The sequence below is a fragment of the Lethenteron reissneri genome, chromosome 11 (assembly GCF_015708825.2).
Source record: "Lethenteron reissneri isolate LAM-NWPU_2019-01 chromosome 11, ASM1570882v1, whole genome shotgun sequence".
Classification (NCBI taxonomy): Eukaryota; Metazoa; Chordata; class Hyperoartia; order Petromyzontiformes; family Petromyzontidae; genus Lethenteron; species Lethenteron reissneri.
Window position 1 is genome coordinate 6,056,972 of NC_083789.1, and position 27,728 is coordinate 6,084,699.

At 50.7% G+C, this 27,728-nt stretch overlaps 1 protein-coding gene across 3 annotated transcripts in view; it reads right to left on the bottom strand.

Moving 5' to 3' along the window:
* LOC133341338 (CSC1-like protein 2) overlaps positions 1-27,728 on the bottom strand; it is a 92,233-nt gene that overhangs the window by 29,424 nt on the left and 35,081 nt on the right. For all 3 annotated transcript variants that reach the window (XM_061549879.1, XM_061549880.1, XM_061549881.1), the window contains 10 exons: positions 21,922-21,957; positions 19,006-19,090; positions 13,385-13,422; positions 11,148-11,290; positions 10,019-10,070; positions 9,214-9,322; positions 7,326-7,399; positions 5,043-5,123; positions 4,135-4,243; positions 3,494-3,627 (listed from right to left, as the gene is read on the bottom strand). In XM_061549879.1, coding sequence (XP_061405863.1) covers positions 3,494-3,627; positions 4,135-4,243; positions 5,043-5,123; positions 7,326-7,399; positions 9,214-9,322; positions 10,019-10,070; positions 11,148-11,290; positions 13,385-13,422; positions 19,006-19,090; positions 21,922-21,957 — 861 coding nt within the window. The remainder of the gene's footprint in view (positions 1-3,493; positions 3,628-4,134; positions 4,244-5,042; positions 5,124-7,325; positions 7,400-9,213; positions 9,323-10,018; positions 10,071-11,147; positions 11,291-13,384; positions 13,423-19,005; positions 19,091-21,921; positions 21,958-27,728) is intronic.

Sequence of the window (27,728 nt, forward strand, 5' to 3'; positions counted from 1 at the left end):
TTTATTTTTTCCCCTCTCTCAGCAGAAGAGTCTAATTCAAGCACTGTAATACACTCCCGCAGTTAATTTTGCCTCTCATCTCTGGCCAGTTTTTCTCTCGTGACGTGGCCATGGCCATGACCACTCGATTTCATTTTGTTTCCTTGCACCGGGGCCCGTGCCAACCACGTTACGCCAAAAAGCAGGCACCGCCACTCGCTCACGCAATTCCCCCGTGCGTCTGAGTGACCCGCCAAGGGCGGTTCTCATCTGCCAGGAAACCGAAACAGTTTAGGGGCTTGAGAAGTCATCGCCCGATCCGTTCTACAAAAGCCAGAAACCAGCGATGCCTTGGCTAAGAAAAATACAAATGCCCCCGGGTGCATTAGTGTTTAATGCTAAAGTAAAAATATACAAATTCATATTTACACATGTATTTAGTAATTAAAACAATTCACGTGCACTGTATTTCAAGACAAGTTTTACAAATAGCAAAAATAGAAACGGGTGCCTGCGCGAAATGGCCAGGAGATGGCACCACGGCAGTGAATTGCGGCATGCATCTGTGCAGCGCTCCGAGCGTTGTTGCCATGCATGCGTGCGTTTTCTCCGAGTTCTCCATTATTATTACCACGTGAGGTCTGCCAAGACTGTCAATTTAACACAAAAAAACGGGCATGGCAATGCATAAAACGAAAATATCAATGACATTTATTATCCGGGAATATTTCATTTATCCTCAAAGCCCTTCTTCGATATGGGGTTCTGCATCGTAGTGATTGACCAATCTATTTTCGAGGGACGTTTTTGCATGTGGGACAAACAACACAGACAGGTTCGCAGACCTGCTCCCCCGTATTACAATCTCCAGGCCACCCGCAAGGCACAGCGGGTTTGGGAGGTTTCACAAATCTCCGTGTGACCCAGCAACGCTGGGTTCCAAAGCGGTAGATCACAGGCGTGTCGCCACGCCGGCTTTTCAACAACGAAAATAAGACTCGTGGCTTCCCAAACTGCAACTGGCGGTGACGTCCGCAGATCTCTCCCGTGTGTTTTCCGGTTGGACCCGTGTGTTGTTCGGCACAATGTCCCGTCAAGGAGCATAAAACCATCACGCGAACTCCGGTCATCCTCGCATCAGCGGCTTTGGACTGGCCAGTCGAACAAAGACGGTCACCGCATCGCGCGCTTTCAGATGCGCTTCTGCGGCCGTCTGGAACGCTCTCCCCCTTCTGATATGAGGAAGTCAACTTGAGCTGTGCACTTTTAAATCTCGATTGACAAACTCATTTCTTTATATCCACTTTTTGCCTTTAGGTTGTTGTCCTCCTCCACACCTCTGATAAGCACAGCTGGACGGTGCGAAATAAGTTCAACAGATGTCCCACTCCAAATGCCTGGAGCCTCGAGGGCCGCCAACTTTGCACAACCGACGACGATTCCGGGCGACTCCGTCGTTAAGTCGTTTTCTTTGGACAAAGTTGCTGGGCGTGGGCCCAATTCAGCCAAAGCATCGAGCGGCCAGCAGCAACAAAGCAGGCCGATCCAAGTTGTAATAGATAAGAGTTGACATGTTTGTCAAATTGAGAGAGGTTAATATTATTGTTAAAAGAGCTTGGCGGAAATGATACGATTGGATTCGAAAGTCGAGCGGTCAGAGGTAACGAAGCAGAAAGGTAAGAGTTGTGACCTGCAGTGTGATGGAGCGAATCGTCGGACACCACGTGGTGTTCGACACGGCAAAACACAGAGTTGCACGGCACAACGCGCAAAACCTACGCAGTAGCGACTTCTGCAGTTTGGCGAGGACACCGCCATTCCCCCCACTACTGCTGCTGCCTACCCCCCCCTCTCCTCCATCTTCAACCAACTAACTCTCGGCCCCCCTTACCCAGCCCCCCTACCCCCCCCCCCCCCACCCCGTCAACTCCCACGGGCTCAACCCTAATGGCGCTGCTGTGCATCTGGGAGCGTTTAGAGGCCGTTCTTGCTCCTTATCTCGAGCATCGAGCACGGTGCGGGGCAGAGTAAACACACAAACCGCGCCGCCTAGCCGTGTAAACACACGCTGGCCAGCCCGAGGAGCTCCCACACGGTGCCAGGAAACAATCATCCTACCTCCGGGGCAGTGCCACTCTCAGCAGAACGGCCGGCCCGGCCATCGCGGGCACTGCCACTATGGGCAGTATTTTTTTATTATTATCATCGTCATCATCATCATTGACCATGATCAGTCTACTGCTGAATGAATGTCTCCCCAAGTTGCCGCCAGCCTTCACTGTCCCGTGACGCAACGATACAACCGGCACCTGCGCAAGAGCTGATGTCACTGCTCGCTCCATCTCCACGGATGACGTCCTCCCGGGCGCTTTGCTTTCACTCGCTTTGGCTGCCACTCCGTCGTTATTCTTTCCCTTTGGCCATCAACCCTTCTAGCTACGTGTCCTGCACAAGCCCACTTGACGTGTCTTCACAGTCAAACTCGTGTCTTTGGCCTGTGTATGCTCAGTATTCCATGCGTTACTCTTTCTGTCTCTCAGTGTAATGCCAAGCCGCCTATTTAGTATTCTATCCATGTTAAAACTTAAAAGGAGAATTCAACATGAAAAGAAAAACTAAAACAAGCAGCTCTTGCTTGCAGAGATTGTTATCAAGGCTTGTGTGTCCTGGGCTGTCCTGACATAAGGATTAAAGCTTGGCTAATGAGGAAAAAATAGGCATTCAAGTTACAGTCGGGTGCAGAGCTGCAGCGTGCAACGGTGACGTCACTGCGTTCAACCGTACGACTTCAGGGGGACATCACCGCAGCGCTATAACGGCACACTCGTTCACAACGTTGTTTTTCTTACAAACGCATTTTATGAACAAAACCATTCAGGTAAACAACACAGATGATATGAAAGGGGGTTGACACCAGCACAAACACATTACAGATGACAATGGAATGGAAACCTGTCTCGACTGCACATTTCTATAAACTCTCCAACCCCCTGGTGTCTTCCTAAGCTCTGATACCCTTGTTCACTTTTTATTTTATTTTAAATTTATTCTGTCCCACCCCTATCATCTCATTTGTTCTCTGGACAAACACGCGCGCAAACGTACGGTGTGAAAGAAGTTCCACATACATACGTACGTAAGATTATCCTTTTACACAGCAGATATTGTCGACGGTGGAGGTCGTGGGGAGCGGTAGAGTAGCAGTTAGGGCGCTGCGCTACGAACCCAGCGACCCGAGTTCGAATTCTGCTCACGGCCAACATCAGTGGCGATTATCTGAACCAGTCCTGGGCCTCCCCTAGGTCGACTCAGCTTCAACCGAGTACCTGGTGGCGGTGTGTAAACATCGCCACTGGGGAGACAAAGGCGGCCGGGCGTGGTGCTGGCCACCCACCCCCTCGTGTGCCGTGCCGGCCTTCATAGGTGCTACGCGCTAACAGCACTTGCACCCGACAGTCTCTTTAGAGGCTAGCTGGAAGAGCTTTGTGTTTGTGAGTGGAAGGCAGCAACTCACTGCGTGGCGCTCTTGTCGTCCTGGAAGGTGACGAAGGCCATGCCCAGGGGATTGTCGGGGATCTTCCTCTTCTCCTCCTCGCACTCGTCCGTCAGGCGCGACTCCAACGCCGTGTAGAACTCCAGCGCGTTCACCTGCGCCGGTGAGCAAATGCACGCCAAGCGGTCACAGCAAGCGGGATAATGACGGACTAGTGTGTGTGTGTACAACAGAGCTCCCATGTTCCTCATTCGTCTTCCGGTTGGCCCCGGGCTTTCTGCGGGTTACTCTCGGCAGATCACGAAATCGTAGCAAGGTTGAGCCTGGTTAGTACATGGAAAGTGTACCGCCTGGCAGTACCAGAGTCTGTCTGATTGGACTGTGAGGTGGCCAGGAGTTGGCGGTACAGCGATGGATTCTTCAATCGATTGGGTGCGGAACGTTTCGGTGTTAACCCCTCCGATGCGTAGGTTTAACGGCAATACACGTTTTGGATCTTCAGCCATTGGACGGCGCTGGCTGCAAGCCGATGTATCGCTTCGATGCCATCCATCCAACAAACTGTGTTGCTGGGCAGCAGTTAATCAAGGCGTACGTCGCCACCAGCACCACCACCGGCTCAAAATCAACTAGGTAGCGCGAGGCCCGGCAGTGCGGCGTACCTTCCTGTAGCCGTAGCAGTCACAGCAGCACAGCTCCCCGTACATTTTGGGACGCATCGTCTCGTCCGTCATGTTGTCGTAGTACGCCCGGGCCTTGGCCGCTTTCTTCCTGCGGGGGTTCAAACAAACGAGGCACTCAGGGGCTCATCGGTCTCACGTAGAACCTCCTTGCCCGGTTCGGGAGAACTCTTTGGACAGGAGCGTTCAGGCGAGAGGTGGGGGGGGGGGTAGGCCCTTGAGCCTGCCAAGAGTTTGCTGGCGGAGGAGGTAGGGCAGGTTGAGTGGTGGGTTCAAGCAAGTGTGCAGAAGGGGAACTGAACCGTAATATTTCATAGGCGAAACAGTACTGCAACATTTCCCAAATGCCATTCCTCATGTCCACGAGAGTATAGGATCTCTCTCTGTTTGCCAATTTCACAATTCAAATGCAAACTGTTGTTTCAACGGTTGAGCATGGTCATTAAAGCTGGTACCAGCAGGAATTTGGTGATGCAGTACAGTGTGTAAGATGTAAGAACTAGTAACTGGCAAATAACGTATTTGGTAATACTACATTGACGGTGGTGAATTAGCGCAATTAACAAAAAACACATTCGTCAACAGCACTGTGACCCAAACGGCTAATTGTTGTACGAGGCAGAGCTAATGACGTTAGAGGTCAGGTAAGCTTGTAACGATTAAGCCCCTATATAATTTGATGAATTGTCACTACCGGATTCCGTAATCCTTTCGCAGTGAATGCAGCACCTCTATCTGATGGCTGCAAGGGTCACGTGATTCACGCAGGGATCACGTGATACATACAAAGGGTCACGTGACACACATTTACGAATTGAAAATAAAAAAATCGACGAGTCGACAGATCGTCACTCTTGCCCGGCGGGGCAAGGAGCCGTTTCGATCGGTACCTCTCCTTGTCCAGCTTGATGAGCTTCTCAACGTTGTAGCAGAACTGCACGTCCGTGATGGTGCATGTCGGGTACGCCTCGCTGCAGGCACACGCGAGACCAAGCGGCACCGTTAACGCGGCACCGGATCCGCGGCGGGAGCAGTTTGTGTTGCTGCCGGAGCCCGCGCCTGAGTTGGGGGGTGACTCTCAGCTGGTGACCTCTGACGGTCTCGCATTAGGACTTGCCGTTTCGGCTGTACCGGTTCTTACACGTTTACCGCATGCGAGAATTTGCACTTTTTGCGCTTTTTGTCTCCAAAGGTTTTTTCCCAGATGTGTTCCTGGCATCGCCAGCCAGCGGCGAACCCGGTCTAATCGCGTGCGGCTGCAACCTGCACTCGAACCCAGCATTTCAGCGGTGCCGGCTCAGCATCTCCGACGCAATATCAGTCAAAATCAAGACTCGCGCCAACTCCTCTGGTCTCACGCCACTGCTAGTCAATCTCAGGCCGCCCACTTGCGAGCTCTGGTTCTGCTCATGCCTGACCTACGTGAACGTATGAATGGGGAGCTGCGCATCGCAGATAGACCCCTCTGAATGTTAAGTTTGTGGTCAGAGATCCGATTTGTCTTTTAAGACGGGGGCCCTTTGAAGGAGGCCCTCGGGCCAACAGCCCGCCAAAGAAGGCTCTCCGAGTGGCCCGGCGAGGCAAAGCAAAACAGATTAGTGAGATGAAGGAGAGATAAACAAGATAGATGACAGCTGCGGAATGAAGGCACAGAATAGTGCAATGAAAAAGGGATGAAAAAACCTGGAGGCAAAAGAGGCAGATTGGTGACATTAAATAGAGGTGGCGTCGAGAGAGCTGTGGACAACAGACACACATTCGTGAAAGGAAATGGAGATGATAAACAAGAGATAGAAATGAGAGAGCTGTAGACGAGAGATACACAGATTCGCGGTCACGTGCACAAACATTATGACCTCACCGCGCCACGTGGCGTCACAGCGTCCGTACAGGTGACACAACACTTCACCGCGTGACCTGCCAACACACGCTCATTCTTATCACGTGGCCCCGCTGGAAAACTGCAGTTAAGAGAACCCTGTGCTAGGGATGGAATATCCTCCAGTTTCCTGAAACCCTCCGAGGGGGGGCGGGGGGGCGAGGACCCAACATGTGCACCAAGCACCAGGGGGCCCCCCCCCCCTCCCCGCCCCCCTTCGCGTCCTAATCCGGCACCGGGCACTCAACTCTCACCGTGACAATCCCCTGCCGGACTGCGAGCGCGTGGCCTTTTTTTTTTTTGGTGGAAAAAATACTTCGGAATTAATAACACGCATGTGATAATTCTTGGAAATTAAGAATCGCTCGGCGGTGACTGTCAAAGTTTTTTTGGTTTAGCCAAAATAAATCTATCCAGTGTGGGTGGAGCAGAGTGTGGATAATGTATCTCTAATTGGATGATGTATAGATTGCGGTGTAGCTCGCATTAGTTTTTATTCGATACGTCGGGACACTCTGTGGGGAGCCGCTTGGCACGCCGGGGCTGAGCGCGTGTGCAGCGCCGTTCCGTGCGGGGATTATTATTTCATAAAGGAAATGTTTAGAGATTTACTGGAGGCAGCGAAGGTAAAACACGGCGAGGTATTTACCCCTACGGCCGGAAATAAATATACTCACTCATCATATGCAATTGCCAGCGCTTTATAGCGCGTTATTTTTCGACAGGCTTTATACAAAAACGAGTTCTCCATTTTTTGTTGGGTTGGGCCGCACCTCGTCCAGCACGACGTCCCGATGTTTCGCCCCCGTCGCGTGCTGGACGCTCTGGTCAATTAGTGAAGCTCCCAACGCGTGTGAGCACGTGAAGAAAAACGTCGGACAACATCCAGAAAAGAGACCAAGGGAAGCCACCCCTCCCATATAGCCTTTAATAGACTATTGTGGCAAGTGCTTTTAGCGAGCACCGATTGAGGTCAGTATAGCACATGACAGGGGGCTGTGGACAGCACCACACCCAGCCGCCTTTGTCTTCCCAATGCTGAAGATTCCTAGGACTGGTTCAGATATTCGTTACCAGTGTTGGTCGTGAACGGGACTCGAACTCGGGTAGCCGGGTTCATAGTGCAGTGCGCGTTCACCGCGACACTACCGTGCGTAATATGAACAACACGCGGTGCCGCCAACAAACAAATCGGAGAGCCGTCACAGCACAACCGCGAAAACCCACTCAGGGGGTACGCACCATAGGAACACACTCCACATGTGCACGTGCGATGAGCGCGAGTGTTACTTACTAGAAGTGGCTCTTTAGAATGTCTTCCTTGTCGAGGTGTTTGGGGATCCCGATTATAAAGAGTGTTCGTGACACCTGGCCGACACAAAAGTGAGGGTTCGGGTTAGGGTCAGGGTCAGTTGGGTAACGAGCAGAGGAGAGGAACAGCTGGCTGCGAAAATGCTCCGTGGCCTCTCCTCTCACCTCTGCAACCGCTCATCACGGGGTTCAAACGGCAGCGCAAAACCCCGGGGGGGCCTCGGTGTCCACAATCGCAGCAGCCCATGCGGCGTTCGCCGGCTGAGTTGCAGTTCGACGATCGAGACAGGATAATGTTTGTAAAGAATTATTCCGGAAAACTACGAGTGTAACTTCCCAAGAAAAAATATATAGGAAACGTATTTTACTCTAATATAATAACTTTTTTAAACACGCCCCCCCCCCCGCCCCTTCCCCCCCAAAGGTCGCAGTTTTCTGCGTAGGCTAGGCCGTGTAATTGCACGGAAAAGTACGTATCAAATTCCCACAGATTCCCCCCCCCTCACCCCCTCTACCGAGGAAGGTTGAACAAAAACGCATGTTCTTGCACTCTCTGCTGTAGGGCGCCACGGTGGCTATGAGATGTTAACTACCTCGCCTGGTACACAGGAGGTCGTGGGTTCGATCCCCAATCGGACGCTTGCTGTATATTTGGAGTTCGTATGTCTCTCTTTCCCGTGGTGACGTGGATTTTTCTCCGGGTCCTCCGTTTATTCCCCTCCTCATTTAGAATCATGCGCTTAAGATAATTTGGCTGCTATAAATTTCCACGTAATAAGCCATTTCATTGAGCTATCATTTATGGCAAGGTCGCTTCTGAAAAAGTGCTGTATAGCTCAGGGGGCCTTACCTGGTAAAAAAAAAACTGTTTAGTTTACTGTAAAACCCAACCTTAGCGGGGTGTTTGGTATGGCACGAGATAGAGACGCAGCACCACACACCTCCGATCGCGGTGTCCGGTGTGTGTGGGATCCGCGGCAGCTTTCCCACACGACGTGAGAAGTCGAAAAGTTAAAAAAATTGATGCCAAACTGGAAAATTAACCGCAGCGGCGGCGGACAATTTGAACATAAATCCTTCCCCGCTGGGGGCCTGATGGGAGGCGTGTACAAGGGGGAGAGGCGTGCGTCTCCGGGAGAAACTGTCCGGCGCAAATGTGTTTCGAATAAATAACGCAAACACGAGGGGGCTGCCATAGGATGGGGCTGGCATAGATTACACGGCGGTGATTTTTTTGAGGATGCAGCATATATTTTTATTGTTACTCTTAACTGGCTTCATCATTTCTTTAAAACTGCTTTTTGTGTTTAGTTTGTTGTTCTCCCCCACACCTCCGATTAGCACGGTTGGCTATGTACGGTGCGAAAGAAGTTCAACATACATGCATAATGGCAAACGATCAATCAGATATTCCCAAGAAACCGCGCCTTATTAAAAAAAAAAAAAAGGGCCAGCCCCAGCAATTGCTTTCTCACTTCACCACTGGACGAAGGGCTTTCACGAGAGAGAGTAGAATTATAGAGACCCTCAAGAGAAGGTATTTGGTCTACTCTTCCACACTGGCCAAACACCTTAGAAAAGCTCCTTTATACGATGACGGCACTATTAATCTTGTTGCTGGTGCAGTTGTTGCTGACCGGGTGGAGACCAGAAACGCGCCGCACACTTGAAAACCCGGCGGCCTTCACCTCACAAGCTGATGGCACGGGATTCGAACTCAGCATCTTGGCGATCGGCTTGGGCCATTCTGAACCCCCCCCCTCCGAACCACCCCGGTGGTCGCCTCTCCTACGGCGCTCTCTCGTTTCTTGAACTCTGACCCCATGGACCTCGGAAGGGGCCGGTGGTGGGTGGGGGAAGGGGAGACTCACCACTTCGTCCTCCTCGTAGGGCAGGTTGGCGCTGTGGTGGCGCATCACCAGGATGGTGATGATGAGGTAGAGGATGGCGAACATAGTGTGCAGCCACAGCAGTTTGTCCCTGCGCGGAGAGGTGAGCCGTGAGAAGCGGATGGAGAGGAGGGGGCGGGCGGTGGGGGCGGGCGGGTGATCAAAGATGGAGACAGCCGTAGTGAGACATTCTGACACCCGGGCAAGGTGCCATCATCTCCACCTCCCCGCTCCAACAAAAAATTGGACCGCCGCTGCCCAGATTCATTTCAAACGATTTGGCCCCACACGTTCTCGTGGCGTCTGCTTTGGGAGGGGCGCCTGGCGTGACCACCCTGCCTTTTGTGCGTACGTATTTTTACGCACGTACATATTTGTGTGTGTTTGGCTATATAAACACACGTGCGTGTGCGTATGTGTTCTGTGTGGATGCATGTGTGTGTGTGGGGAGCGGTGGCGTCGCGGTTAGCAAGTTGCGCTACGAAACTGGCGACACGGGTTCGATTACACTCACGGTCGACACCGTTGACGATTATCTGAACCGGTCCTGAGCCTCCCCTAGGCCAACTCAGCCTCAAATGAGTACCTCGCCACTCGGGAGAAAAAGGCGGCCAGGCGTGGTGCTGGCCACTCACCCCCTCGTGTGCCACGCCGGCCTTCATAGGTGCTCGCTAACAGCACTTGCCCAAAAGTTCTGTTAAGGCGATACGGAGGATCTTTGTCATTATGTGTTTGTGCTGTGTGTGTGTCCGCACGTGGTGCCTGTGCACACATGCATGTCACTCACGTGGACTCCAGGTTGCCTATTGTGGTGCGACCGAAATTGGTCGGGGAACCACCTGCGGAGTGACACATGGGACAGAACATCAACCATCAGGGCAGTGAGTTCCAGCAACTGGAAGAAAAAAAAAAACACATCTGACATATACACCAAGGGAGGTTAACACTGAGAGTACACATAGATTCGAGAATCCACCGCTGATCTGCTATCTCCCAGACACCTCGTAGGAAAGTATTTGACCGCACTCTCGCCACGCCGGTCAGGAAAGGAAACACAGACGCGGGAGCAAAGGAGTGCAGTACAACAAGGGATTTGGTTGCACTGCCCTCTGCGGCCCACCGCACAACCTAGTCTATGCATGGTGGTTACCCATCCAAGCACGATCCAGGATCACCCTTTGCTTAGCTTGTGAGAGCCAATGAGATTGGACTGTTTTAGGGTGATTTGGTCGCAGCAAAGCACTGAATCCATAATTGCCAGGGCTTGATTTCTCACTAAAATGTTGTTTAACTAACGTGGAGCAGGTGACACGACGCGACTAATGGTAGCCACGGCCATCGCCGGAAGTCAGTGCTATGTGGTGTGCCAGGCGTGGAACACTTCCTGGGTCGCTGATGCACACAGCAACCGGTTGAAGTTAAGCCCCGCACGCAAGAAACACACGTGAGCGTGTATGCATGTGAGGTACGGTAGTGCCACGACTAACACCAGTGATGATTATCGGAAACGGTCCTGGGGCTCCCCCTAGGTCGACTCGGCCTCAAATGACTGCCTGGAGCGGTGTGTAATCATTGCCATTGGGGGGACAAAGGTGGCCCGGGCGTGGTGCTGGTCACCCACCCCCTCGTGTGCCGTTCCGGCCTTCATTAGGTGCCACTCGCTAACAGCACTTGCCCCTACAGCCTGTTGAGGCCACACAGGGGATCTCTGCCTTGGCCTTTGCATGCGCCACAGCCACGGCGAGAGGAATACCGAACGTGGTGTGCCGGGTGCGGAAATATTTTTGAGAAGAGGCAGAGCAACGAGTAAAAGAATAGACTCGTGCCTCACCCGGCCCCCGCCCACCCCACGAGGCTGTGCACGTATGTCTGTTGCACTTCTCTCTCGCACCGCAGGCAGAACAACCGTTGCTCACCCTGCAGAGTGCCTGAGAAGTTGACGGGGAGGATGACGGCGAGGGAGAGGATGCAGATGATGATGAGGAGGGCGATGATGTGGCGCTGGAACGACAGGTAGTGCACCGCGTCGATGCCGCACTTGTGCTTGATCTCCTCATCCCTGATCGGCGACAACACGTGCACACGCACAAAGACCCCCCTTATAGCATCGACAGACTTTCGGGGCAAGCGCCGTTCGCGAGCAGGCACGTCGCACGAGGGGGTGGGTGGCCAGCACCACGCCCAGCCTTCGTCTCCCCAACGCTGATGCTTATACAATGAACCAGGTATTCATTTGAGGCTGAATCAACCTTGGGGAGGCCCAGGACTGATTCAGATAATTGTCAGTGCTGTTGGTCGCGAGTGTAAATCGAAATCGGGTCGCCGGGTTCGTTCGCTGCTCCACTTCCACTAACCACCCACACACATGCACACACGCGCACACCCACACACGCGCACACGCAGACACGCGCACACGCAGACAAACAAACGTTTGCACATGTACTTACAAAAGCACGCACACGCATGCACATTTGCGCACACACGCTCGCACATGCACGTGTTCATATACATTAATGCACGGAAACACTCACGTGCATGTGCACGTGCACACATGTACACAAAGGCACACACATGAACAATGCGTACGCACATATGCACACAAATACCACCACGCCGAAATGCATGCACAGTAACACTGGGACTCGCACCGGAATATTACCGAGTGATTTGCACAACTGATGAATGAACGGCTCTATCCTATTGTCAGCAGGCATGTAACTAACAAATGATTGATTCAACAATTTAAATCAATGGTCACGTTCATGATACAACCGTCAAATAGTGTGTGTGTAGCGTGCATGCATGCATGCGAGGATAAACAGCTTGGAGCAGCGGGGTAGCTCAGAGGTCAGAGCATTGAGGTCGGATCCTGGGTTTGAATCTGCGTCACAGGCGCACACGGCGATCGAACTGGGTTCCTCAAGCGTAGCGAGCGGGTTGATGGTGTGAGCCTGGTGACCAGTGACTGCACAAAACAAGCCGTCAGATTTATTTGGTTTCTCACTGAATTGTTGTTTAAAATGCTATATCTCTAAGGACACGGAGAGAAAAACACATTGTCCTGCTGTCGTGTGACAAACAGTCTCGCAGCGTGGCCACTTGAAGGCTTTTTGTTTGAGAATTCGTTAAATTATTTTCTTTCTATTTTACAGTTCTCCCGACACGTGGGTCGCCCTGCTCCGCGAGATTTCCGAATGGATTCACGGTCTCGTGACGTCAATAGCACAATTTAAATAAATCGGGGAAGAGGGAGAGAGCGAACGAAGATTAGGAAATGAAACTTAATTTGGAGCTTTCGTGAATGCTGGAATTACTCTTTGGTTCTTTCGGTAAAGTCACGTATACCTGACTTTACCGAAAGAACCAAAGAGTAATTCGGAAATGAGATGACAATCGTGATCTGTGATGCCGAATCGTTAACATGTTGCCTTGTTTGCAAATAGGGTCCTCACAGGGTTAAACTGTCAGGGTAACAGCTGCGAGCAGAGTGTTTTATGCGGCATTTTCACACGCAAAAAAAAAACGCAGTAACGAAACACATGTGTGACAAAATTCAAGCCATGTCCTAACAAGACCCTCCAGAAAAAACGTTTAGCTTTTCCAGGATAAAGATTTATTTTAAAAGTAGTCTGTTTTTTTTTTCTCTTACATAATAGTCGCGTCATTTTATAACACAAAAAACGCTCAAGGTTTATGACTTTTACCTCACAAAATATAAAAGTGAGTGGCAGAAAGTCAGACAGTGAGTGAGCGACCACATCACTCTGTCATTGCAGTTGCTCTAAGTAACATAATAGGGTTATTTGATGTTCGTTTTTCTCCATTCAACATCGCGATAATTTTCTTCCGACTATTTTGAAAGGGATGCAAAAAAAAGTTATTTTCTTAAACATTTGACGGCTGTTTAAACAACTCGGGTTTTTACAAGGTCACACGCTGTAAAATAAACCACCGCCACCGCATAAATCCGGGACGTTTACTGTGAACGGGCAATCACTTTGCTCGCAATTTTTTTTGGGTGAAATTCTACTTTTTTTTTTCCCCCCCTTTCAAATTTCCTAAAAACAAACGCCACGATGAATGACCCTGTCGCGATGCCCAGGCGAGAGAGCCGCAAACGTTCGGTACCGACACGCACAGCGCCGCCGCTTACTTGATCCTGAATATGGCGGTGAGCCAGGAGCAGAAACCCTGCACGGGGGAGGGGACGGAGGGGGCAGGGGGGGTGGGTGGGTGGGCGGAGGAAGGGTAAGAAATTAAAAACGCCCGACAGTCGTATAAAGTCCGGTGGGGCAGCCAGCGCTCGCTCGCCTAGCGTGCAAACACCCGACAGTGTGCGAACGCAAACAACGACGCGACATCGGTGGCGGCAGACAGGAATGTGGCACAATTCAACCGGCCCACGCGGCTTTATTCACCGGGAGATGCGTGCAAGCCCGGCTCGCTGTGTCTGCCACACGAGCAACAACCGTCGAGCAAACCTTCAGCGTCCGGTCCAATATTTTCTCAGCGGGTTGACGGAGTGGTTCGCTGAACAAAGCGAAGGGCTGACAAACGTGCGTCTGGTCACGCGCTCAGAAAGTCAAGCGATGCTTCGGCACAAGTGTGTGTATTTGCCTTTTTTCAATTAAGAATGTGTGCGAGCGTGTGTATATGTATATCATAGCTGGCCAAACACTCATATATATTGGACCACAGGGCATGGGCAAATGTTGGCACCAGTCCTGGCTGCCCTTCCCAAGCAAGTGTCTGTGGCTTCACGTCGCCTCCGTGCGGAAAACTTTGCACGGCACAAATGTAATCGTTATTGCCTACTACAACCACCACTAACCACACGATGATACACGCATGCATAAGTAATTTATGCAACTGATTTTAATCGGCGAGTGAGTCACACTGCAACTACAACGATGTTTAGAAGAGCTAGATAGCTGAGATTTGGCACTCCTATAGTCACGACTTCTTATAAGTTGAAAATATACAGATTAAAACATTTGAAATTATTTGCAAATTGTTTTCAGGATAATTGTTTTTTTTTTTACATTTCCATTTTTTTTATACCGAGGACGCACCCTGGAGTGGAGGTAGCGAAGCTGAATTGCAAACATCAAATAAACACACTTGGCACTCACAACACATGCATAGAATCGTGTTTGTGAGAACCGATATTTCACGGTTATAGATATTTGTTTTGCATATGCGACGGTACGTTAATGTTACAACGAGGCTAACGGAAAGCACAAAATTGTACAAACACGACCTGAAAATAAATAAGACTTTTAAAAAAAGTACCAAATCTTGAATAGAATCTCTGGGCGGCGGCGGGGAGGCGGGGGGGGGATGCGTTCCGTGACGTGCCTCACAGGGCTGCCCGTGATCCACCCCCACAATCATTCCATGACGAATTGTCGTCGTCCACGGCCGTGATTCTATTCAAGGCTTTTAATTTACATCCTACCAAAATCAAGCCGCCTCTAATCGGCTTCAGGAGTCAAAGAAAGCCCCCCCTCCAACCATTGCGTGCAACGTACAATAAACTGACAATCGGCGATTCGCGTGATTAGACAATCGACATTAAGCTACGAATCGATGTGTTTGCACGCCCGCAACGTCCAGTGCGTACGAATCGCAAAGCTGGCGATGGCGTTCGTGGATTGGAAGATTTGTCTAGACCAGACCCCGCTCCGTGTGCCGCCGCCGCCGCCAGCCTCGCGCGAGGGGCCTCTCTCTCAGAGCAGATTTAATTTTCACGCAGGATGACGAAAAGCTTTCCATTAACACATGCGTGCCGTAGTGGAGTCCCATTCATCACCCAGAGGGAAGGGCTGAGAGCGGTGTGCGGTGGGAGTGAAGGACAGCAGAGGAAGGAGCCGGGACAGAAACAACAACATCACACACGGGCGCGCACCCAGATGAAAGACAACAACAACAGCTGCCATTCCCTACTAAGTAGCGGTGACGTCGCAACAGGGTTTGTGCCAGGCTGTGTGTACTTTGAGGTCACGTGTCGTTTCGAATGCTCGCCGACAGGAGGTCACGGGACAGATCCCGATGTTATGGGTTGACTGTCTGTCTGACTGACTCAGTCAGACGGAATGCACACACAGACACTCAGACACACACGTATCCAGACAGAAGACACATATGCATGCACCCAGACAGACGACACACGCAGACACACACACACACACCCAAACCCAGACGAAAGATGCAGACACATGGCACGCACCCAGACACAAGGCACACAGACACACACATGCATGCAAGGCACACGCAGGCATGCTCAAATACAAGACCCCCATACAACAATAACACTTGTGGGGTAAGTGACGTTAGCGAGCACCTATGAAGGCTGGCACGACTGCACACAAGGGGGTGGGTGGGGGGCCAGGAACACGCCCGGCCACCTTTGTCTGCCTCGTGGAAATATTTACACACTGCATCAGGTATTAATTTGAGGCCGAGTCGACCTACACGAGGCCCAGGATCGGTTCAGATAAACGTCACTGATGATGGCTGTGAGCGGGACTCAAACTCGGTTCCTCGGGTTCGCATCGCAGCATGCTAACTGCTGCACCACCACTCCCCACACGTGGACACACACACACAGAGACACAAACACACACGGACACACACAGTCTCACACACACACACACAGACAGATATAAACAAACACAAACACACAGAAGTGATTCATCATGCACTGGTAGTGGGGGTGACAGGCGCGCGCACAGGGAAGGGTCGCTGGGCTGGTGGTTGAGAAGCGATGTCAGAGTTGGGTGGGGTGGTGAGAGCGATTATTGTGGACTGGGACGGTGGAGGGGGGGGTTGGTGATGGCAGTGGGGGGGGGGGGGCGCATGGGAGGGGGGGGCTGAAGTCCTTGTTCGCAGCCAAGCGTCAAAAACCCGGCTGCTCAATTAGCGCAATTATAACTGCGGAACCCCCAGAGACCGGCGAACACGCACCCATAGATTCCCTCGCTCGTCTGACACATTAATGATGCAAAAACACCCACTCGCAAAACGAGCGAGCGCCACGATTGGCGACTTCCCCGCGCGGGGGGCACATCTCACTCCCACGCGCGTAGCTGCGTCACGAGCGCACCAGGGACGCCCGAATCGCCCCGCCGCCCGACCCGCCCATCACCCACATGGCGGCATCGTCTCCCCGCTCGTCGTTTATACCCCCCTGCCCGTCACCCGAACTTGCCCGTCGGTTTTACCTCGACTCGTCCTCGGTCCCCTCACCCCGCCTCGCTCGCTCGCTCGGCCGGTCGCCCGCGCGTCCCCGCTAGACCGCCCTCGTTGAGACGCTGCCCGAATGGCGCCACGCTCCGTTACCGCCACGCAAAAACGAAATCGCAAACGGACGTTCAACCCCCAGCGTCCGTTTGCGATTTCGTTTTTGTCCGCCTCTTGTCGCTGGCAGTGCACGTTCGGTTTCGGAAGCGCGGGAGGAAGTGAGAGGGACCGATTTGTAACCGTCGAAGCGTTTCTGTTCTTACCGGGTCATGAGATGCAGTTACATTTTTGTTGGCGCAAGTTGAAGAAACCAAATGAAGGTTGCATAATTTTAAACGCCCCCCGCCCCCCGACACCTGACGTCTCGTGCCGACGGGAAAAACACACACGCAGTGAAGTGATTTCTTTGGGCTGGATTAACTTTAAAGTGAATTTCAGGCATCTATTACAAACCACAACGGAGGTAGTGGGGGTCATCACACCACGGCGCTCTCATTTAGCTCACCCTAACGAGGCGACTTCACGAGCAGCGACGGTCGTGTCCAACGCCTTTAGAGCGACCGTACAACCTCGAAGCTCGATTATTATTTTTTTTAAACGTAATTTTACAAATTCCCACGTCTGACCGCGGGCGTGCATCGTCAATTCGAAAACGAAGCCAATAAAAAAATGGCAAAGTGCGTCTTCGTGGCTCACTGCACAATTACCTGGTAACGAGCGATGGCCAATTGGAAGGTAATTATCAAATGCGTACAAATAAACGGCTTCCTCCGCCCTATCCGTCCGGCGAGCGATGCGGCAGCGGCTGAATTAACGACCGAAAAACCACTTTAAACAGGGCCCCCCGCCGCCTGCTGGGAACTCGCAAAAATTGGGACAGTTAATGCTCCTTAACATCCGAGGGAGACACCGCACTGCCGCGCGGCGAGAAAGCAGCGTTCAAAGTAGCTCGCCCTTGCGTTCTGGCCCTTTTCCCATCTCCAGTTGTTTGTAATTAATGCATTTTTAATGTAGGGTTGCAGTTTAATTTTATCCTTTGATTAAACAATTTGAGAGAAAAAAAAACACCAAGTTTACTTTTGAATTTAATTCCGCCCATCCTTTTTCAGTTAGCGGTTTTGCGCGTGTGTACACGCAGTATGTGCGCGCGAGTCTCTCTACAGGACCCATACTTCTGCTCTGGATTAAATTAAAAGGAGCAATTTGAACCGCAGTGGTTTTCTTTTCTTTTTTTTGCAGATTATCTCTTCTCAGTGAGCTCCCAATGCCGAATCGTATCACTTTCTCCAAATTTGGTCACTCATCGCCGTACAATTCTGGGCGTATTCGCATGGATGTGTACACCGCTACGCACTGGCCCACCAAAAAAGGGTAGAAAGCTGCAGTTTTTGTTGTTTTTTTGCCGCGAGTGTGCCCGTGAGCGCGTGTTTGTGTAAAAAAGATTATTTTTTCCAAAACACAAAATCGTTCAAACATCGACGCCCACTCGCGCGGCGATGACGATCGCTGCCCCGCGGCGAAAGCGCGCAGATTTCAAACACTGCCCTTGACGAGGTCGATAAATAAACGAAAACAGGGCGGCGGTGACGGCGATGACGATGGTCGTGACGGTGGCGAGCTCTTCAAACTAAATGCTCTCAAAAAGCTTTCACGCTGCTGAGCAATTGCCAACAACATATCGCACAATGGCAAGCGACTGTTTGATTGCAAGCAGGCGGGCAACGATCCACGATTCATTGGTGCAAGCCAATTCTCCGGCCCTACGATATGCGCAGACGAAAAGTGCCTGATCGTGTCGCACGGAGTACGCGCGTGCAAGCGAACAAAGACGGAACGGACGAGATGACGAAATGGAGGCAAGCATAAAAAAAGAATCGATCCTGAATTGCAACGGCTCTTTGAATCGCCGCTGAGATTTTGGCGGGGCCGAAACGTTAAGGTGCCTGCTCTTAAGCATTTGTACGACAAACGCGCGCGCCGAGCGATGATGAGATGACGGTGGTCGAGTGCTACGCCGTTTGGGTTTGAAGTCATGAATTTGGGAAAGGGGCCAAGTGGCTCAGAGGTCACAGCACTGAGCTGGCGATGCAGAGGCCCTGGGTTTGAATCTCGGTGTCGAGTGCCCGTGATTCGAAAGCGTGGAACGAGTCGAAGGCCTCAACCTGGCTACCGATGACAGAAAAAAGTCAACGCACTCAATTTAACTTCTCACTAAATTTGTCTAAACTTCTGCGCCCACATTTTTTGCAACGATAGTTTGAGTGTCATGCGACATGACACTCCAATTGTGGGAAAGTGTGACCCCGCCCGCCCCCCGCCCAAATGTGTAAACGATAAAGAGGCCACTTGAGATATTTTTTGGGAGACGTCCCATCAAACGATTCCGAGTGCAGCCATTCTCGTACACAATTAGCACACAGCTCTGTGAGATTTCCGAATTGGGACTTTTCGCCTCACGACGTCCGGGCACGGTGGCGACAGCCCGACACTGAGAGGCATGTGGACGGGTCACGAGGGGTGCGAGTGGCCCACCTTGTCCTTGCTCTCGTAGTCGGTGACGCTGTTCTGCGTCTCCAGCTGGGGGCGACTGTTCCTCTCCTTGTAGAGCCCCGTGAAGCTGCAGAATGCAGAGAGAGAGACACACCGCAAGGGCATAAGCAAAAGGGATTCATCAATATTATCCGGGTCGCCGGTAGACTGGAGTAAGATGACACATAAGCGAGAGGTACATACAAGATGTGCTGTGTCCAAATGTGGACATATATATTCTGAGTTGCTCTTCCAGGCAGACCCGGCTGTCATTAAGCAGCATGACAACCGCTGTAAGACGCCGGGCGCACTATCGCCAACGCTCAAAGGTGAACTTTGGCCCTTTCTCAATCACGAGAGGGCAGAGTGATGAAAGAGAGCGGGAAGGCATCGTGAACTCGTGTCCACTGCTAGCGTTCTCCAAGGGTGCGAGCGGGATTCATACTCGCAGCGCTCTGAAGCCAGTGGCTGGATTCACACAACTTATGACATCGATTTATAAGCTGCTACTCAATTCGTATCCATTACGAAACAGAGAAGTATGGTGTGCATGCAGGGATGATACGACATTTGGGGGTCGGGGAAATGCTAATGAAGTTCTGATGGTGTCATTAATAACTACAATCTGAAGATTTCGATTTAAAAACTTTCGTGACTGCAGGGATCAATACTTTTGGTTCTTTCGGTAAAGTCACGTAGAAGGGAAATAATAATATTGTTTAATTTGTATTATTTTATTATTTCCCTTCTATGTGACTTTACCGAAAGAACCAAGAATACAATCTGGAGCTTACACTCACTCTTACCAGTTGAGCAGTAGTTTGTAATTTAACTTGAGCGCTTGAGTGCCTCCTTGTTTACACCTGTCATCGGTTTTAGATTCACACTGCTTTTAGCCGAGAAAGCACGACCACCGGTTGATAAACGTGCCGTAAAAATTATAATAGCTCTTTAATAATCGTCATCGTCGTCATCATCTACGTACGTACCATCAGGCACATCCTTGAAAGGGCAAATGGGTATCAAGTAGCGCTCCGCTTGTTTTTTTTTTAATCGACTCTGAAAAGGTGTTTAAATTGGTGGAAAAGTGGTGTGGCGTTTCAATCTCTCGCAAAGCAAAAAGCCCGAATATAAAAAATATATTTACGGACACAATCAAAACGACTTGCAAACGAGCAATCGCAACACTGAGATCGCATGAAGATCGACAAAATACGAGAGTTGGGCAAGGGGATTCGCACTCACCAAAGCCGTTTCAACCGCACCACGAGAAGATATTTAAAAACAAAATCCTTATTTAACCAAAACAACCTCAAGGCCTTATTCAGGCAAATTCCTTTTCTGTCGGTGTAATTTTTGCAAGTGGGCGAATAAACTGGAGTGCCTGGAGAAAACCCACGCAACTCTTAGAAAACCAGACTCGTGATAAAACCGGAGTAGAGTGGAAAACACTTAGTGGCCAAGAAACAACTAATGATAATTTCAACTTGTAACGTGGGGGGGGGGGTCTCACAAAGTCATATTATCATATTATTACTTCTACGTGACTTTACCGAAAGAACCAAGAAGATGAATCCCTGCAGTCACGAAAGCTTTAAATCGAAATTTACTCGTGGGCTCTCGGAGAGGGAGAGCGCGACTCAGAGGTGCGAGAAAACAAAGAAGGCCGAGCCGGTGCCAAATTTCTCCCAAAGCTCTGCGGTCCTCGATATAGTAAGGTGTTATCGGCCAATGAATGAGTGTAGTTACAGGGGCAGGGCTGTTTTATTATACATCTTGAATTAATACCACACGGTTGTTTTTACAAACATTATTTGTACATGAGTGTTACTCTCTCCACACTGTCAGGGTCATCTTAGATCCAGGGCCTAAAGATCAAAAACGCATTCCGCTTTCTCTCATTTCCCGTGTCCAAAGCTTTAAAACGCTAACCCGTCGGCTCGGACGTCATGCTGCCACCATCGTTCTCAAGCCAGAACAGGCGGCCTCTTTGGTGCACGGATAATCAACTTGTGCTCAATGCCACGATTAGTATTAACGTTTTCCGTGCACGTCACAAAAGTGTTTTCCGCAGCTATTCGGTTACAGCGCAGTAGGGTCGGTGTTTTTATAATTTTTCATTGTTTTCCGCTCGACCGGTTGGTCGTATAAGCTATCAGTTTGATCCCAGAGAGGGCAATTTGTTTGCAGAATATTCACCCCGTCACTCGATACCTACCTGGTGGCAGCAATTTCTGAAAGTGGTTCGGCGCAATTTGGGCCAGCTCCGAATTTTCGTGATCAAAGCCACCCTCCTACCTACCTACGCCCGCTCGGCCACCCACGGCAAAAACGCGAATCAGCCGGGGCGCGCGAGATGCGGATAACACAGCCCCTCCTTGGGTGACGAACTGCTATAGATGATACAAGTACGGGGGGGGGGGTGTATTTCACCACACCGCCCGTGACCAAATCACCCGGATCACGCCAGATCTATTCCGATCTGGGAAGCTAATCGGGCTTGAGGCTGGATAGTGTTTGGATGGGCGACCACCACGAATAGAACGGATGGTGTAGCCTGCCTGCCTGCCACGTTATCAGCAGAGAGCTGTGTAGAAGAATATATTGTTCTGTTGTACTATGCTCCAACGTCGTATGCTCCCCCCCCCCCCACCATCCCAGTCTTCTTCGATCAACCCTGACCAGCGTGAAGTGTGGTCACACAACTCTCACCGCCTGCACAGCGCGGGGAGGGCCCTTGCACAGCAATGGGAAGATACAAACGGGCTCTTCATGTTACGTTTACAATTTGGAGAAGCGTCTTACGAAGCGCTGCCTTTCACACATTTAGCCGGGTGCTCCTGAGAATTGACCGGTGGCCCTAGATCGTTCGAATCACTTGAGGCGGACAGTTGCAATAAAGATGAGCAGCAAACGTACTAGTTGTAGTCCTTCCATCGGCCCGCGACCAGAGGCCTGCAAGAGACGCGCACACACGCCAAAGACAACGCAGCGTCAAAACACAGGTCGCTCGGAAAACGGCACACGTCCCCCCCCCCGCCCCCCCGTGAAAACAACCGAGGCCCAAGCACAATAGTCGCTCTCGGAGTTCGACTCCATTTGAGTTTTTACACGGGCGACCGCATTTCGCCGGTTCCCCCGGCTCTTGTACACGGGAGATCCGTGGTGCCGCGCGAGCACGGCGGCAACGACAGCAGCGAACAAAGAAGCGGCGACACAAACACGCGGCGGGTATTGCAGAGAACGAGCACAGCGTCCCCACCCCCCCCCCCCCACCAGGGAATGTTGCACAACAAACCTGGTATTCGACAGTCGAGTGCCAAAAAAAACCCTTCAATAATCATAAATCCATTCCCTCAACTGTATTAAAGTAATGTAAAAAGCGCAGCGACTTCCTCCAGTCTGCAGAGGCCACTACATTAACCACAATGTAAAAAGCAAACAACATTTTTCCATCAAATTGACTTATCCCCGAATCATTATCGCAAAGGCGAGACACGTTTGTGCGTGGGGAGGGAGGTGGGTGGGGGAGCAGGAGGGGGATGGAAGGAGAGGAGGAGGGGGGGGGATGCTTGTTGCCCCCCTCAAGTCGCCCACAAGCCGCGAGGAGACGCGGAACGAGCGCTCGGTGCCCCCTTCCAACCAAAACTCTCGACTTCAAAACGCTTTCTTTTTTCACTTCACTCCGTTTGAAATAAAACTCCGCGTGGCGGCGTCTGTAAAGCCGCTGGCTGCGGACCCGGGGTAAACGGCTCTTGGCTCGACTCTCCGGTCGAGTCGCTCGACCGAAACCGTGGCCGGTGGCAAGGACGCTAACCGCCGTGAGGAGCGCGTCCACAAAGATCCCCCATATAGTCCTTAACAGACTGTAGGGGCAAGTGCTGTTAGCGTCCACACACGCGCACACACACACGGCGCGCAATGACGACCGAGTTATTTGTTGCGATACCTTTTTTGTTGTTGTTTGTGCTTTTTTCTTTTGGTGCCATTTCTTTGATTTGTTTATTGATTTTTGATTTTGCTTGGTAGTAGGGTTTTCATAGCAATGTTTTTTAGTTCGATCGCCTAAGTATAAACGTGTCATTAACCCGCCACCACCCGACACAGCCAACCAAAAACATGCCGATTAGTTACTACTTCAGCACACCGGTGTGTTGGACAGTAAACCCACAACATTTACAGTTTGATTATGACGTTTCGCTGGTAATTAAATCCAGCATCATCAGGCGATTTTGCCAGAATTGTACTTACGCGATCTAACCCAAAAAAACCGTAATCATGAATAATATTGGCCGCGAAAGCCTAGGTGTCAAACTCAGTAGGGTTTTCATTTTCTTGCCAGTGGTTGTATTTGGGATTTGGTCCTCATGTATAATTCATGTACAACATTATGGGATGCTATCAGTATGAATGATGCTATATAAAATGGACGTGTTGTTGTAATAATTATTATTGACGGCGTTTCCCCACTCGATTCACATTCGCGCTCCACCGCGCAAATGCCCCATCGCAAGTTGCGCGGCCCACATCGTCACAACGGATTAACAGTGAACGAAGTTTGCTCCAGGGTTTAATACAAATACAGGGTACAGGAACTCCTCTACTTACGAACATTCGACTTACGAACTTTCAGAGACACGAACAAACCTGTCCGTATGTCCAGTTGCCTTTTCGGACCGAGAGCTGTAAGTTTAACCGCCACACAATAGATGGTGGTGGCGGCATCTGCATCTGCAGAACCAGTGGCATCTACATAAACTGGAGATTATACATCTTTTAGAACTATTCCCCATTTTAGTGCACATGCCGTATAACATGTTTGGAACTGACAGGAGTAAAGTTGGACTTCGAACAAATCGACTTGCGAACAGACCTCTGGAACCTAACTCATTCGTAAGTAGAGGAGTCCCTGTATCATTATTGATGATCGTGATCATCATCATCATGGTCATCATTTGTTATCAGTCGGCAATAGTAACTCCACTGCTGCATGAAGGCCTCGCTCAGAGTCGTCGCCACCATTACGCCTAGCCTCTGGAGGCCTCTGCCCAATGGGTCGTCTTTGGCCAAAAATTTTCTCGAGGCTGTCTTCTTTATTTCACTGGATGGATCCCTTACTTGCCTTCAAGTCTTCCAGGAGAATATAATTTGTGGAAAATGAAAATGCATTTGACTCAGAGGAAATGAAAGCAAGCCATCCCATCTCGGACAAACCGGGGGAGCGGCATGAAGAAATATAGAAACAATGAAAGCCATTTACAAAAATGGAAGAGCAAAAGAGATTGCATGTCCGACAAGGTGACACACGTCTTGGGCAAGTTAATCAAATTGGTCCAGCGAAACAAAGGTACAAATACGAATAGAGAATAATCAACCATCTCGGTTGATGACGATGACGATACATCGACAGTAATCAACTCGCGTGTCTTTGAATTCGCAAGCACGAGACCGTGGGCTGCTACTTAATTAAATTTGTCAAAACGCTCTTTTGTTGCTGTAATAATGTGCACACATTTCAGGCTGCAATGAACACAAAGAGAGCCTATTTTTACTCTGTCTTGGGAAATGGCAGCAACAAAAATCTCTCTTACGAGCTTCTCACTTCGGCTACCTTGAAAGAATTTCAAACGATAGCTCGGGCGGCCAATTTTTTTTTCAATTCACCGCACAAATCTTTCATCACGGGGGGAAGCGAAACAAAACGGCTGGACGACAACCTGGTTGAACCACCAACGCGAGCCGTAGGGCTCGCCGGGGGTAAAGCTCCGTCATCAATCTCGCGAGAGGGGGGGGGGGGTAAAAAACAGGCGGCCGTCCCTTTTCAAACAAGCAACGCGCGAGGCCGGGCCTTTGGGTAAACATTTACGGAGCGCCAGCGGGTCCTGGCAGCGTCTGCTCGCGACACGGGGCCCCCGCTTGCTTCGTCGGATCCTCCGCGTGTCGGAAAGGAATGGAAGGACACCCCCCCCCCCCCACTTCTCTCTCAACCCCCCACGCCACCACCCCAGGCTCCAGGATCCTATTTCAATTGGAGTACCCCTCCTCCCCGTTCCCCCCCCCCGCCCCAAACTCACAAAAAAATCCAAAATTTTTTTGGCGAGCACCGAATGTTTGTGGAAGACGTTAGAGAAGCCCCTCTCTGAGTTGGTTGAAAGGCAGCCGACCCGACGGAAACTCTCGCTTTACAGAGAGAAAAGGGTATCGAGTGTTAAATTGAGGATAATCGTCCGGAACGCGTGGGTTTTACTGCTGCCCTTCTCATTATTACGCCGGACAGACCGCTCGCCCGCCACGAGGGCGAACCTGCGTGATACAACGGGGGGGGGGCATACCCCCCCCCTCCTCCCCCACCGGGTTCAATTCGCGGTCACGGCCGATATCAGCGCCGCCGAGTGGTATCCGAGCCGACTCTGCAAGCCTCCAACTGACCGAGCGACGCTTACCAACGTGGTGAAGTATGGCTCAAACAATCCCCACGACCGACACAGCCCTCGTCCGACGTTGGATCGACAGACGGCTGCACATTACAAGTTGGACAGGAGATACGTTGGCTGTAAAAACGTTTTAGTTCCAACCCAAATGCATCTACTTGTTCAGGGTGCGTCACAATACCATCGATTTCACAAGTTTGCGACACGCGCACTAGAGTTCACACGCGCAGGGAACACCTCACACTCGCATCACTGCTGCGGGGCGGGGAGCGATTCACAATCCCCCCCCCTACTCCCGCCCTCCCCTCAGAAATCAATAAACAGCCACGATTCCTTGTCGAGATTGATTTTAAAGCAATCAATTATTTTTTTAAATTGCCGTGATTGTCACAGCAGCCGCTCGCGGCCGCAGGGACTCGCAGGGACCCTCCTCGCAACACAACGGGCTCCTACGTCCATGGCATTCAATGGCGCCCCTTTCGTGCGCTTGAGGATTGACTGTAATCAATGAACGGACAGATCATTATACACGCCGCTAGTCGTTACATTAGACCGAAAATCGCGGAAGGAAAACGTTGCCGAGCGCTCGCTGGCCCTCCACGATCCGCGGCGACAAAGCAGGCAGAAGAAGACGACAGTGGTCAACTCTGAATCGCAGTCTCTCATCCGCGCTCTCTCTCCCTCACCGGGAGTTGAAGAGGGCAAGAACAATCAGCCCGGCTCAATTTGCGCAACAAGGGTTTTCGGGGCAAAAGCTGAACCCGAAACACGTGGGCCAGGTCGTACAGATTGTTTTGGGCCCGAGCTCCATTTCTCCATCCGTCCACCTTGGTGGGCGACCTCCTGTCTGCAGAGTTCTCTTGGGAATTAAATCTTCTTCTTCTTCTAAGCCAGGCATGTCCAAAGTCCGGCCCGCGGGGCAATCACGGCCCGCGGTCAGATTTCATATTGCCCGCAGCTTCGGTCTTATGTGTTATTTATGGCTCGCTAGCTCTGTCAGAATAAATACATCATAAAACTCATGGAAATTTAAGGTATTCTATACAGTTTGTTCAATGTTATCTGACTGAATGAAAGGCAGAATTGCGTTTTTAGAGTCGTTCACGTCTGCCTGAGTGGCTTATATTTGGTTACATTGTCATTTGAAAAATAAAGGTAATTGTGGCAATGAAAATTGTTTTATAACAGTGTGTATTTCCACGTAACTTTTGTGGTTAAAACAATGTCAGAAGGAACTATTGGCCCCCGGACATCTTCACTTTATCAAATGTGGCCCTCTTTGCAAAAAGTTTGTATACCCCTGTTCTAAGCCAAAGGTCCCATTACTGCATGGAGGACGGCTGCATGGATTTTCTTCCTGGAACAGCTTCTTTCTATTAAACTACACGATTTTTATTTTACCAGGTAAGGCCCACTGAGCTATACAGCTTTTTTTTCAGAAGGGACTTGGCGACAAATGATAGCTCAACCAAGTGGCTTATCATCACGTGGACATTTATAGCAGCCAAATACTCTAAATGCATGTTTATAAATGTGGAGGGAAAAAATGGAGGACCCAGAGAAAAAATCCACGCGACCATGGGGAGAGAAACATGCCAACTCCAAATATACAGGTGTCAGCGTTGGGATTGAACCCACGACCTCCTGCATACCAGGCGAGGTAGTTCACATCTCGCCACTGTGGCTCCCTATTCCGCGCCTCTTCTCTCATCACGTCCACTATCCTCATTATCTTGTTCCACCAATATCCTCCCAACTCACCCCTCGGTCTCCCTCTCCTCCATAGTCCTTCTCATTGCATCTGTTTCTTCTCTTTATCTCTTATCAAGAAATAGAGAGACAAAAAACATGCAACTCGAGAATTTTCACGCCGGGGTGTAAGTCTTCATGCACCGTTGACTCGGCTGCCATCAGAACACCCCTGCTGCCACCCATAGAAATGTTGGCTAAATGGTGAGTGGTGACACTGCACACTGAGTAAATGTATCGGTGACACTTAAAGCGTAGGGTAGGCAATGCAAAGACCCATATTTGTTTTTGGCTTAGGCCACATGGTTGATAGTTTTATGCCAAAATTCCTGTCAGTGACCCTCCACCACCCGACAGGATTGTCACCTATACACGGTTATTATTTATACGTGGCCAATGTACCGATCAAATTTTGGCCAATAAGGTTCCTCACCAGAATTTGATCAATACATTGGCACGTATAAATAACATCGTTAGAACTAAAAAGAAAGCACGTGGTCTCACACAATGAACAAACATGGATCAGTGTCGTCGGCGTCATCACGA